A 12,204-nucleotide genomic window follows, 5' to 3' on the forward strand; every position below is an offset into this window, starting at 1 on the left:
GGATGGATGGATAGACTATAGATGGATGGATGGATGGATGATAGACTATAGATGGATGGATGGATGGATGAATGGATAGACTATAGATGGATGGATGGATGGATGGATGGATGGATGGACTATAAATAGATAGATAGATAGATAGATAAAACTTTTATTGATGCCGCAGCAGGGAATTTTTTTTGTCATGTGTGTCATTAAGATTTTTATTTGTTTAACTTCTTTACAAACTGAGAGTGATTTCATTGTTAGCAGTTTACGAAGCAGCAGACACCCCGTGTTTCCATGTGTGAATCTCTGCTCAGGGTCTGATCATGTTTGCTTGTCCATCCTCTCCTCAGGGATCATGGCTGGATCCAACCGCTCTGGAGACCTGCGTGATGCCCAGAAGTCAATCCCCATTGGAACCATTGCAGCCATCACCACCACCTCCACTGTCTGTATCCTCTCACTACTGCCCTCTGCAGGACAGCAAGGGGCACTGCAAATGCCAGTTTAAAAAAGAATTGTCCCTCTGACTGTTTAAATATTTAAAATAGTCCGTTTTTAATTATGCTTCAGACCTACATTTGGGGATAATGAATTTGTAGAGATATTTCAAAATTATCTACTAACATGAGATTACGAAGAACACTGTAAGTGAAGGTCAAGTGTACAAATTTGAAACTGATCTGCTCATGATTTATGTTACAAAAACCTTAATTATGACCTTGTTTGTACCCTGTGTGAGTCACACCAAGATCTCACTCAAATGGTATTTTAAGCCCACTGCTGATATGTCAGGCCACTAGTCTAATTTTGGCTGGATTTGAAGCAATGATGCACTGAAAGGCTTTGCTCTGCTGCAGCAGCAAAAACTCACTGATTGGCCTACAGGGAGCCTCATCATTAAAGGTCAATATTTAAAATTCTGAAAAGCCACAACTGCTTCGATACCAGTGAATCGGTCCAAAGCATGTCTGTATCATTCATGGGAAATGCCGTTTGCCCTTTTTTAAATAGTGGTGAAATGGCTTCTGAATTAGTTATGTGCCAGTGGTGATATCTTTCTAAGTAAAGATCATATTCATGTTTTATTGAATGATTTTTTTTTTCTCAGGCTGTAAAATTATTGACCAGATGGCTGCTATATGTGCTTCAACATAAAAGGCTGGTAATACTGCATGTCTGTGCCACTGAAGCAGCCATCTTGAATGTCGTCCAGTGTTTCTCGACATAATCAGCTTGAGGCCTACACAAATTTGATTAGGACTTCTAATCGCGTCACTGGGCTGCCTACGCAATCACAAGTTAATAAAGCTGAAGGATATTACTTACAGTGTCACTGATCTCTGAGATATTACTCTGTACAAAATCAATTATTGTCTCTTTACAGTAAATGTAGTTAATTGGTTCATCAAATAATTAAATGCATCTTCGGAAGGGAAGGTTTATAATTTAATACTGGACTTCTGTCAATCACTGCTCATAGAATATACAAGCTGGCTAAACAAGTAACAAATATCCACTGTACGCTATGAAATAACTTTCCTGATCCACAGCTGCTTAGACATGTCCAGTGTGATTCTGTTTGGTGCCTGCATTGAGGGAGTGGTCCTCAGGGACAAGTAAGTCCATCTGTGACTCATGGAGACATCTCTTGAAATGACAGATTATTTATCTCATAATGTGCTTGAAATTAGCATCACTCTAAATGTAAATATAAATAAATATACACTAAATAAGTCGATCTGTAAATCTCCTACAGGTTTGGAGAAGGCGTCCACGGGAACTTGGTGATTGGCACGTTGGCTTGGCCATCACCGTGGGTGATCGTGATTGGCTCTTTCTTCTCAACCTGCGGCGCCGGCCTCCAGAGCTTGACGGGAGCTCCTCGTCTCCTGCAGGCCATCGCCAAGGACGGCATCGTGCCCGCACTTCGGGTCCGTCTATCTTACATTTTTACAGCATAATGTGATGACTTTGCAATAGCAAACAGCACTCATGTTAAATAGCAGCAGTGGTGATGTCTTTTCTGTGCTGGTCCTGCAGATCTTTGGCCATGGAAAGGCCAATGGAGAACCCACATGGTCCCTCCTGCTGACGGCGTGTATCTGCGAGAGCGGCATCCTCATCGCCTCACTGGATTCAGTGGCTCCCATCCTCTCCATGTGAGAACTGAAACAAACACTCTAATTTATTGGCATTTTTAAAAACCAACAGTGGGACATTTCAGAGCAACCAGTCCCCTGCTATTTTTTAAACAATGCAAATGCCAGATTTTTTTTTTTATGCTCAGGATTTATCTCTTCACACAAAAGGACAGATCATTTTTTCTGCTTTGCATATAAATAGCAATGAATATTATCCACATTATCATGACATACCCCTTGAGTTGCAGGTGGTGCTGCATAAGGAGATTTGTTTTACATCTTTATGTTTCTGTATGCATGTGTCTCCTGCAGGTTCTTCCTCATGTGCTACATGTTTGTAAATCTGGCCTGTGCCCTCCAGACGCTGCTGCGGACTCCGAACTGGAGGCCCCGCTTCAAGTTTTACCACTGGTCAGTTCAGCAGCTGCAAAGAAAAGAAGAAGCTGAATGTTTGCATTATAAATCATGCTTCTATTTTTAAATGTGCCCCTTTCTGTCTGTGTTTATCTCTCCGTCCATCTCTACAGGGCTCTGTCCTTCTTGGGGATGAGTTTGTGTCTCACTTTAATGTTCCTCTGCTCCTGGTATTACGCCCTTGTCGCCATGGTAATTGCTGGCTCCATCTACAAGTATATTGAGTTTGCAGGGTAAGTTCTCAGCGCAACCCCAGGAGAGATTGGATTCGCTGGCTGCTTGTAACTGGCCTGTGGGCTGCAGTTTGTCGTTAAGGATTATGATGTTTGCAAGTCATCAGTGCTGGTCATTTTTATTGTTATCTAAAGGTGTTTTTGGTTTTAGTTCCACTGATTGGGGTTCGTTTCACGTCTTATCAGTGTTAATTTCTGGTGCAGGAGTAATACAAAGAGAAAAAAAAAGGCGAAATTTCATTTTAGATTGTATTTGTTTGGCAGATAGTTCATATTAACTGACTCTGATAAGGACTGGGAGCAAAAAGCGTGATGAGCACATCCCTACTTTTCAGTGTGCTCTGTGACTTTCCAACAAAAACATTACTGTCACTTAAACAAAGGCTCTATCACAGGATCCCTGTGACCCCTTAGTCCCCTGGGTCTGTGCCTGGTGGGCCTGTAATGGAGGAGTAAAGAGTCATGCATTGAAGTGCTGAGTGACATTTACCAGTGATGCCTAAACTTTAATCACGTTGCATTATGTCAAGCTGTCGTCTAAAATTGGATTTGTTTCAGTGGGGTGACTGTATCATTGTCAATTTCTAAATGTAGAATGAAGCTGCAGAATTATTGTTCAGCTTTTGACTGACAGATATTGACTGGCACTTGTCTGCGTCACAGTGCGGAGAAAGAATGGGGTGATGGAATACGAGGTCTGTCTCTGAGCGCTGCACGTTACGCTCTCATGAGGCTGGAGGAGGGCCCCCCACACACCAAGAACTGGAGGTATGACACACACACACACACACACACACACACACACACACACACACAAGCTGTGCTGTTTTATCATGATTCCAATTAACACAGAAATTAACAGCATGTTCGTACATGTTCAATTATTGTCTTAGAAAATGTGATGCTCCCTGTCGCAGCTGTCAAGCAACAACAAGTGTTGTGACTTTATATTAACACTTCATGCTATTTTTTTCTATCTGTCTTTCCCAACAAGGACTTTTACTTGTCCAACTCAGCCATTTCTTTTTCCTAGGCTTTGACTCTTCATCGCTTAGTTCCTCACTACTGTTTTCCTTACTTGTCTTCTTGCTTTTTTCTGCCCTGTATTTTCTCTTCCTCTCTGCTCTCGCCTGTCTTCAGGCCACAGCTGCTGGTGCTGGTTAATACAGATGCAGAGCAAAACATTGAGCAGCCTCGTCTGCTGTCTCTGACCAACCAGCTGAAGGCAGGCAAAGGTCTAACCATTGTTGGAACAGCTCTAGAGGGAACCTTCCTGGAGAATCACGAACAGGCGCAGCGTGCAGAGCAGGTAGGAGAACTTTCGCTATCAGTTTGTGTTCTCTAGCATGTTTATACTGTGCAGCATAATGTGTCACTTCAACAGCAAAGGCCATAAATCTCTCAAAATGTCTAATTCATGTTACAATAGCCAATGCAAATCACCTATATTACTGCCAGTAAAATAAATTTTCATTTCCATTCCATATTTTTTATCAGTGTGAGTCATTATAGATTCTTGATTTTATGTCTTTGAGACTTTCCTGCACACACAAATCCAAATTTCCTCTGCAGCTGACTAATCTAAGATCTCGTCATAAAAACATTTACTTACATGAATTGGATTAAATTAGAAAATATGTACATGAAAAATCTTGCAAATTCAGAAATATCACTGTAAAGATGTTCTTTTAAACACAGACAAAAATATATTAGTCATAAATGTGATCATATGAATTTTAGGAACTACTGTTTTTATACTTTTGTACTTGGGTAACAGTTATTTTTTCTGTCATGTAGGCACTGCATAAACTGATGGAGACTGAGAAGGTGAAGGGCTTCTGTCAGGTGACCGTGTCTTCAAACCTGCGTGATGCTACATCCCATCTGCTCCAGGCCAGTGGGCTGGGAGGCCTGAAACACAACGCTGTACTGGTCAGCTGGCCACGCAACTGGAAGCAAGGAGACGAGCACCAGACCTGGAGAAACTTCATTGGTGGGTTACTGGGGGGACAATAAACGGATAATTGCATCCAAAAAGGCTAAAACCTAAAAGCTTTGGCTCTGCTGAAAAGGCTGCCTGAGGCAAAGTGTTCAGGTAGACTAGTGGAATAGCGCTCAAAGAGACATCGCTTTAACCAAAAACTGCAAGCTCAAGCTCTTTTTATGTCCAGCTGGAGCATCTCAGCAAGACAAAATCCTTACCAGCTCCAGCTTTGGAGTAGCTCATCCTGCTGCTTAACCTCTCTGTTGAGGGGAAGAAGTCTGTAGAAATCTCCCTGGTAACATAGTAGACACCATGACAGACAAGAAGGAATATATCCAAGCAGAAAAGGCTTTGCTGAGAAATTATTAACCAGTTTTAAAAACTCTGTTAAAGAGAAACACACCTATATTACTTACAATAACATACCTGGAATAATAATAATAATCATTCTCCATTCAAAGCTAAATCCAAAGCACCTTAAAACCTTCAGTTCAGTCTGTAATGAAAACAGTTCATAGATGTCACCTCTTTGTTTCTTTCCTTCTGGTTTGCAGAGTTGGTCAGAGAAACCACCGCAGCTCACCTGGCTCTGCTTGTCCCGAAGAACATCTCGGCCTTCCCATCCAATGGCGAACGCTTCACTGAGGGTCACATTGATGTGTGGTGGATCGTCCATGATGGAGGCATGCTGATGCTGCTGCCCTTCCTTCTCCGCCAGCACAAGGTACTGTTCAACAGTTACTTCCACCAGAAAAAAGACAAAACAGGTATTTATTACTAATGCGGTGCAAGTGAGTAAACTGGTGAAGTACGGTGCGGATTCCCACGATCAGATCCAAAGTTTATACAGAATATATTAATACGTAATGAAAAGTTTTAGTTTTTAATCTACAATTTTATTCCTCTGAGATGCAGCTCAGAAATGTTGACATTAAGATGTATTTTTTTATGCCCCAATCTGATTTGAGTCCTTTTATATTTAGTTATCTGCCAATATCTGATAACATAATAGCAGGTAATACATGCTTTAAGTATTGTAGATTAGCTGTAGTACCTGGTTACCCCACTAGGTGGAGTCTCTTTGTGCTATTGCTCTAGCAACCAGAGGAGGCAAGCAGACAGCATTGTGGGAGTTTAGTCAGCAAGACAAAGTCTTCTGTGACGCTTTATGACCTCCAGCCAGTGGACACAAATTATTTCAAGTTTCCATCAGTTAGGATGTCACTTCTTTACCACAGTGGCATGTTGTGGCTGCTTTTGCAGCCTGTATCATGTATTTGTCATTTGCCAGCAGTATTAGTGCATGAGCAGTTTGAGGTGTGTTGATTGCATATTGTCAATCAATCAGATTTTGAATGCTTTTGCTGTGCATGTTAAACAAATGCACAACACGTATGATGGCACACATAAACAAAGGGTTGATCTGAGGTTCTTACCAATATGATCAGTTAAAATTTGCTTGATTTGCCCTGATACCAATCTCAGGCTCAGGACATCCCTAGTTGACATTTGTAAAACTTTCTGGTGCGTTTCCACAGGTTTAAACAGGTAGATCAGATTTACCAATTTCAATCGCATCACATAAAGTGAGATTCACAACAATAAAATCTTAGAGAGAACAATAACGGAATGATATAAATTCTGTTTTTGCTCTTCAGGTTTGGAGGAAGTGCAAGATGCGCATCTTCACTGTGGCCCAGATGGACGACAACAGCATCCAGATGAAAAAGGACCTGACCACATTCCTCTATCACCTCCGTATCGATGCTATGGTGGAAGTTGTAGAAATGGTGAGATTTCTCAAGACCGGACTGATTTTTTTATTTTTTTAAATATCTGTAATCACAATTCAATTTGTAAAACTATACACCCTGTAAAAGTACATTCATAAGCACATAAATCTCAGTGCCTCCCAGCTGGATATGTAATTAGAAAGTCCAGCGATGCCTCAAGCTTGGCCAGTTGTTCCAGCGAACACGCAGGGAGGCAATGAGGATGCACGACTGCTGTGATCATTGCACTGCTGAACCCCTCTAAATTATTCGGGCAACAGCATGAAAAACGGTGTTATGGCGTCAGTATGCTTCATTCAGAGTTCTAGTTGGAAGGTCAGACAACGATTAAAACCTCCTTCCCCTCCACTCTCTGCAGTGCTATAAATGGGCAGCTACATCTGATTTTTGCCGACTTTCCAAAGTCCACATTAAACTTTCATGTGCACTGCTTGAGGTGACTGACCAGGTGTGCAGAGAAACGAGGCAGGAATTTAATTAAATTTCTCAAGCTAATTTTTCAATCTTAACTAAATTACTTTTGTCACTTTTGAATGTCTTTGAGGAGAGGCTGTCTGAAAGTGTCAGAACGTAGTAAAACTAGTCTGCATTGGAGAACACCTCAGCTCCTAACCTCCCCGGATTAAACTTGTCCTTGTTAGAGGGAAGGAAGCCACTGGTGACTGCATCTGTGTCATGGTGTCAGCGGAGGAGTCAGAGAAGACAGCGTTACACAAGAGAGATTTGGTCGTGAATATACTAGGAAAACCCAAATGAATTTTTAAAAAATGTCTTTTTGCTCTCAGCATGACAGTGACATCTCGGCGTACACTTACGAGAAGACCCTGGTGATGGAACAACGGTCGCAGATGCTTAAGCAGATCAACCTGACTAAGAATGAGCGTGAGAGAGAGGTAAGGAAGTTTGTTTATGTCAAAGTTTTGTTTTGAAATCCACTCAAAGATGCACTCATAAGCATGACAGGACTTGACAGGCCGACTTGGCATGGCCTGGCTGGGTTTGACTTGACTTGACTTAACATGACACACAAAGCCCTCTGGATAAACGCATTTCTACAGTTAAATTAGAGCAGCAGGACACCATATTTATCCTCTCTGTCTGGGTTGACTGCAGCCACAATAACAACTGCTTTGCTTTTGTGTATGACAGCATGATGATGTTTTGACAGACTGAGAAAGTAAAAGATATTGTTGCCGGTATTACACTGCCATTTCCTCCACTGAGCTGTTTGGTGAACTAAAAGATTGCCTGATTCTCTGGGTCAATACATTTAAGATTAGTGCAATCACTTTACCTTTGCTGTTTGTGAGTCGTGGCAGTAATATACAGGAAATAAATGTAAATCCATATTCAGGAACTGCAGTGCTTCTTGTAAAAATCTGTGTCTAAAAAACAAGAAAAGATCACTTCTTCCCTCTCTGTGACCTCAGATCCAGAGTATCACTGATTCATCGCGTGGATCTATCCGCCGTAAGAACCCGGCCGCTGTGACCACCCAGCTGAGTGTGACCGAGGACCCGCCTGCAGCCAGCAAAGAGGAGAAGCCTGAAGAAGAGGTGGGCTCTGCTTCTCCAGTAGGACGCAACTGACCTCAGTTTGCAGTGCAAAGTTTAATTGTAGGGTCACAGCAAGGAGAATAGCTCAGCTGAGGGTTGAGATAAAAATCGCAACACCTCTTGTTTCTTGGGTTTATGTTCTGATTTTAAAGGTAATGTGATCAACTAACATTGAATAGAATTGCTAGAAGATAAGATGAGATAAGATCCAAACAGTCCAAAAACATGCTGAGGTTAATTGATTATTCTAAATTGCCTGTAGGTGTGAATGTGAGTGTGATTGTTTGTCCTGTTTTAAGTTACTGTATTGTTTTTAAGTTATTTTCTTGTTTTTACTATGAAGCACTTTGGTCAGCCTTTGGGCTGTTGTAAAGGGCTATACAACTAAACTTTTGATTGATTGGAAGATAAGACAATACTTTATTTATCCTGAAGGAAATTCTTATGTAATTTTGCTTTCTGAGTAATATCTGGCATAACATGATAGGTACACTAGAATAAGTCTAGAAAAAAAGTAAGCAGTAATACTGGTAATGATTGTGAGGTAGTAAAATAGTATTGCACTGTCTGGATTTAAATTTGTGTAGGACAGTACCAAAGTGTGAAAATGACGAGTTATGTTGGTTATGACAGTTTATGCATTGGGCTATTACTTGGCAGGGCTTAACACCTGCTTGGAGATTGAACTGTTTGCCTTTGGACAAAGCTAGGCTAGTTAGCCATGCTAAGCTAAGTAGCATGTTCATTAAAATCTGAGCAAGAAAGAAAATTATTTTTCTCAAAATGTTTGCTGATATAATTGGATCCCAGCGCAGTAGAAACAGTCCTCTTTCAGGCATGATATCACTTTTCTGTTCAGCTGATGTCATCTTTCGTTCTAACCAACAAACCAGGTGATGCTCAGAAAACAGCATCAGGCTCCTTTAATCACACTTGTCCTTCCTCTCCCTCTCTCACACACTGTGGCTCTGTTTGACTTTACCTGCATTCCTACATCTCCACCTCAACTGTGACTCTTTCAACCGTCCGTGTAATGTACATGTAAATCCACATCTGCCCTCGTTTCCTCTCGTCTCATAGTCAAAGTCGGCCTCTTCCCCTGTGCCCCCCCCTGCCCAGGTCCAGCTCATCCATGACAACACCACCCCAGCCAGCCCCGCAACCCCAGCCACCCCGCTGACCCCCGGAGAGGCGGCTCAGAGCCCCGGGGAGCAGGTCCAGATGACCTGGACTGAGAAGTGTGACGGCGAGCCAGCCAAGCCGCCCGGAGCAGCCACACCAGAGGGCATCAAAGACATCTTCAATATGAAGCCGTGAGTGCTTTGCAATGCTCCATGAACATTTAGCCTCTGTAAAGAGGAAATGCTGTCTTGTTCCTGACAAAAAGAGCCTCTAGTCTCCATGCTGTTTTTCTTCATAATAATAATGCACCAAGTTGTCTGCTGTTTGTTTGCAGAAGGAGAAATTATATTTGCTGTAAACATTAACAGCTTTGTACTGATACTGATGTGTTTCTCTTCTTGTCATGCTGCAGTGAGTGGGAGAACCTGTAAGTACTGAAGTCCCTATAACACTCATTCAGTCCGTTCACATCTTCTGGTGATCAAGTCAGCTACATGGGCAGATGAGGATCATTACAAAATGTGTGAATGAGTGTCTGTCACCTTTGTCAGCTTTTAGCATCACACAGTGTATTGTGACATGTTTTAAAGCATCTCATCAATGTAGATCACTTGGATCTAATTTTCTGTTGCTTTGTCTTCACTCAGGAACCAGTTCAACGTGCGACGTATGCACACAGCACTCCGGCTGAATGAAGTCATTATTAAAAAGTCCTCAGAGGCCAAGCTAGTGCTGCTCAACATGCCGGGGCCACCGAAGAACCGGACGGGTGATGAGAACTGTATCCTTGACCGATACAGATGTGTGTTTACTGAGTGGAGTCTCCAATATGTTAGTAAAAGTGCTTATTTCCTTTGAAAACACAAGTAACCAGCCAGTCATTTCAGTGCCATAATAATACATCAGCGGTTTTGCATGCCTACAGCTGACTACAAAAATCAACAAAAACAAACTGGAGCTCTAAAGCGCAGTTGAATTAATTTGTATTAGTTGTTGTCCAAGGATTATCCTCAGGACTTAGGGAAGCTTTAACACTTCAGGCAGAAATACTGTCGCCTGATGACAAATAAATAGGAAAGATTAACGTTGCTAATATTTTATGTGTAGGATTATATATAAGACTATTAGATGGATGTTTGTCCAAATTTTTACATCAGCAGAGCATCAGCTTTAAATAATTATTCAGCCGTCAACATTTAATAAGATACCAAGGTATTGTACTGAACTACAAATGCATAAGTATAAATATTACATAGAGTTTGTGGTCTGAAAAACTCTGAAACCTTTAGGAAAACTCTACAGATACAACAAGAAAAGCACTCAGAGAGCGCAGCACTCCGCCAAGGCTGCTCAGTCGTTGTATTATTTCCGACGGATAAATCCTGATAAGTCAGCAGCGGTGGATTTGTAGTAGGATCACAATCATGTGATCATCAGCAGGCAGCTGACGTACTGTTCATTTGTTGTCATAGTTACAGTGACACCGTGACGCTATCTCACAATGATACAGAAATCTTTAACAAATCCATGGATCCAGACTATAAGCTGCATCACTGCCAAAATCTAATCACTTGGTCTTTGTGTCATTTCTGACCTTCCCTGACAATTTCATCCAAATCCGTTTTTCCGTCTACTTGTCTGTCTGTGTGCAACATTACTCAAAAATGGACTAACGTCTGCACTCCTTGGCAGAATAAGTAAGTTCAGTTTACACCTACAGGCTCATTCTTACTCCAGGAATAAACTTGGATTTTATACTTCAGTACTAAATACTAAATTAATTGACTCATGTTCATAAAACAAATCACAAATTATTCCTGAGACTATGTGTAACATGATGATTTAGGAGTTTATCAGGTATTGGAAGCAAATTTAAACTTTACCAATCTGTCTTTTAACATTAACTATGTATCATTTGTGTGTGTGTACTATGCAGGGGGTCTCTTGTAGTGAGTGCATAGATTAGAATTATCTGAATGGACCATTTTAGCATCTTATTACTCATTTTTTTGGTTTTGGGTTTACAGCTGCAGTGTTTCACTCTCAGTGGTCTCAAGGTTGTTTCAAGCTGCAGTAAGGAACCCGTATGCAATCTGACCTGCGCCAAGCTGCTGAAAAGCTAATAACTAGCTAGTGAATATAATGGAGCACTTACCATCTAAAGAGCCAGATATTTCTTTGAAGTATTAGTAGAGGTGAAAGTGAACAGTGGACTTAAACCACGCCTGCACAGGAGGCAGCAGCTCTGGTGCTTCATCTGGTTCTGCACAGGAGGCGTTCAGGTGCAGCTCTGAGTTGTTCATCACCTGCATTGTGAAAGTGCTCAGGGGCTAACACATGGTCACAATAGTTTGACGGTATTTTCAGTTCTTTACGTGCAAAGTACAAAAATAGGCTTCACATTTGTGGTTATAGGCGTAGAAGAGCAAGTGGAACACTGTCTAAACAAATCTCTTCAGCTCGACTTGCAGGACTGGAAAAAAAAGGTGCATATCTGCTCTGATGGACACATGACAGTGAACAGAAAAGCATGTCTGAAATGTTATTTGTGAAGACACACCATCAGATCAATTAAAAATGTCTCCAAATTGATGCTAGTATTGCTTCATCTGTGCTGGACGTGTAAATAGGCAATTATATCTTAACATTTTTGAAAATGTATTCATAAAGAAAGACTTATTTGCATTGGCATTCAGAGTCTTTGTCATGGCACTCCAGATTTTAGTCCGATGCATTCTCTTTGCTTTAATTATTATTGTGATTCTTGTGAAACTTGATTGATTGGAACTGAATTGATTCGACTGGAGGTTATAAAGGCTCACACCTGTATATATACCATCAGATCCTTCACTTCACACTGAATGTCAGGACAAAAATTGAGCCATGAAGTCTAAGGAAGTCCTCTGTGACCTCTATGATAAAACTGTAATGAGGTATGGGTCAGGGCAAGGGTAAGAATCATGTCTAAAG

At 41.3% G+C, this 12,204-nt stretch overlaps 1 protein-coding gene across 4 annotated transcripts in view; it reads left to right on the forward strand.

Moving 5' to 3' along the window:
- slc12a5a (solute carrier family 12 member 5a) overlaps positions 1-12,204 on the forward strand; it is a 183,486-nt gene that overhangs the window by 163,458 nt on the left and 7,824 nt on the right. For 3 of the 4 annotated variants that reach the window (XM_023293988.3, XM_023293990.3, XM_055010851.1), the window contains exons 10-25: positions 342-440; positions 1,550-1,607; positions 1,748-1,922; positions 2,032-2,150; positions 2,445-2,543; positions 2,660-2,779; positions 3,443-3,547; positions 3,920-4,088; positions 4,577-4,772; positions 5,318-5,487; positions 6,422-6,553; positions 7,342-7,449; positions 7,987-8,112; positions 9,193-9,425; positions 9,647-9,661; positions 9,882-10,015. In XM_023293988.3, coding sequence (XP_023149756.2) covers positions 342-440; positions 1,550-1,607; positions 1,748-1,922; positions 2,032-2,150; positions 2,445-2,543; positions 2,660-2,779; positions 3,443-3,547; positions 3,920-4,088; positions 4,577-4,772; positions 5,318-5,487; positions 6,422-6,553; positions 7,342-7,449; positions 7,987-8,112; positions 9,193-9,425; positions 9,647-9,661; positions 9,882-10,015 — 2,058 coding nt within the window. The remainder of the gene's footprint in view (positions 1-341; positions 441-1,549; positions 1,608-1,747; positions 1,923-2,031; positions 2,151-2,444; positions 2,544-2,659; positions 2,780-3,442; positions 3,548-3,919; positions 4,089-4,576; positions 4,773-5,317; positions 5,488-6,421; positions 6,554-7,341; positions 7,450-7,986; positions 8,113-9,192; positions 9,426-9,646; positions 9,662-9,881; positions 10,016-12,204) is intronic. The other variant, XM_023293989.3, reaches the window with a different exon arrangement.

The sequence above is a fragment of the Amphiprion ocellaris genome, chromosome 5 (genome assembly GCF_022539595.1).
Source record: "Amphiprion ocellaris isolate individual 3 ecotype Okinawa chromosome 5, ASM2253959v1, whole genome shotgun sequence".
NCBI classification, from domain to species: domain Eukaryota; kingdom Metazoa; phylum Chordata; class Actinopteri; family Pomacentridae; genus Amphiprion; species Amphiprion ocellaris.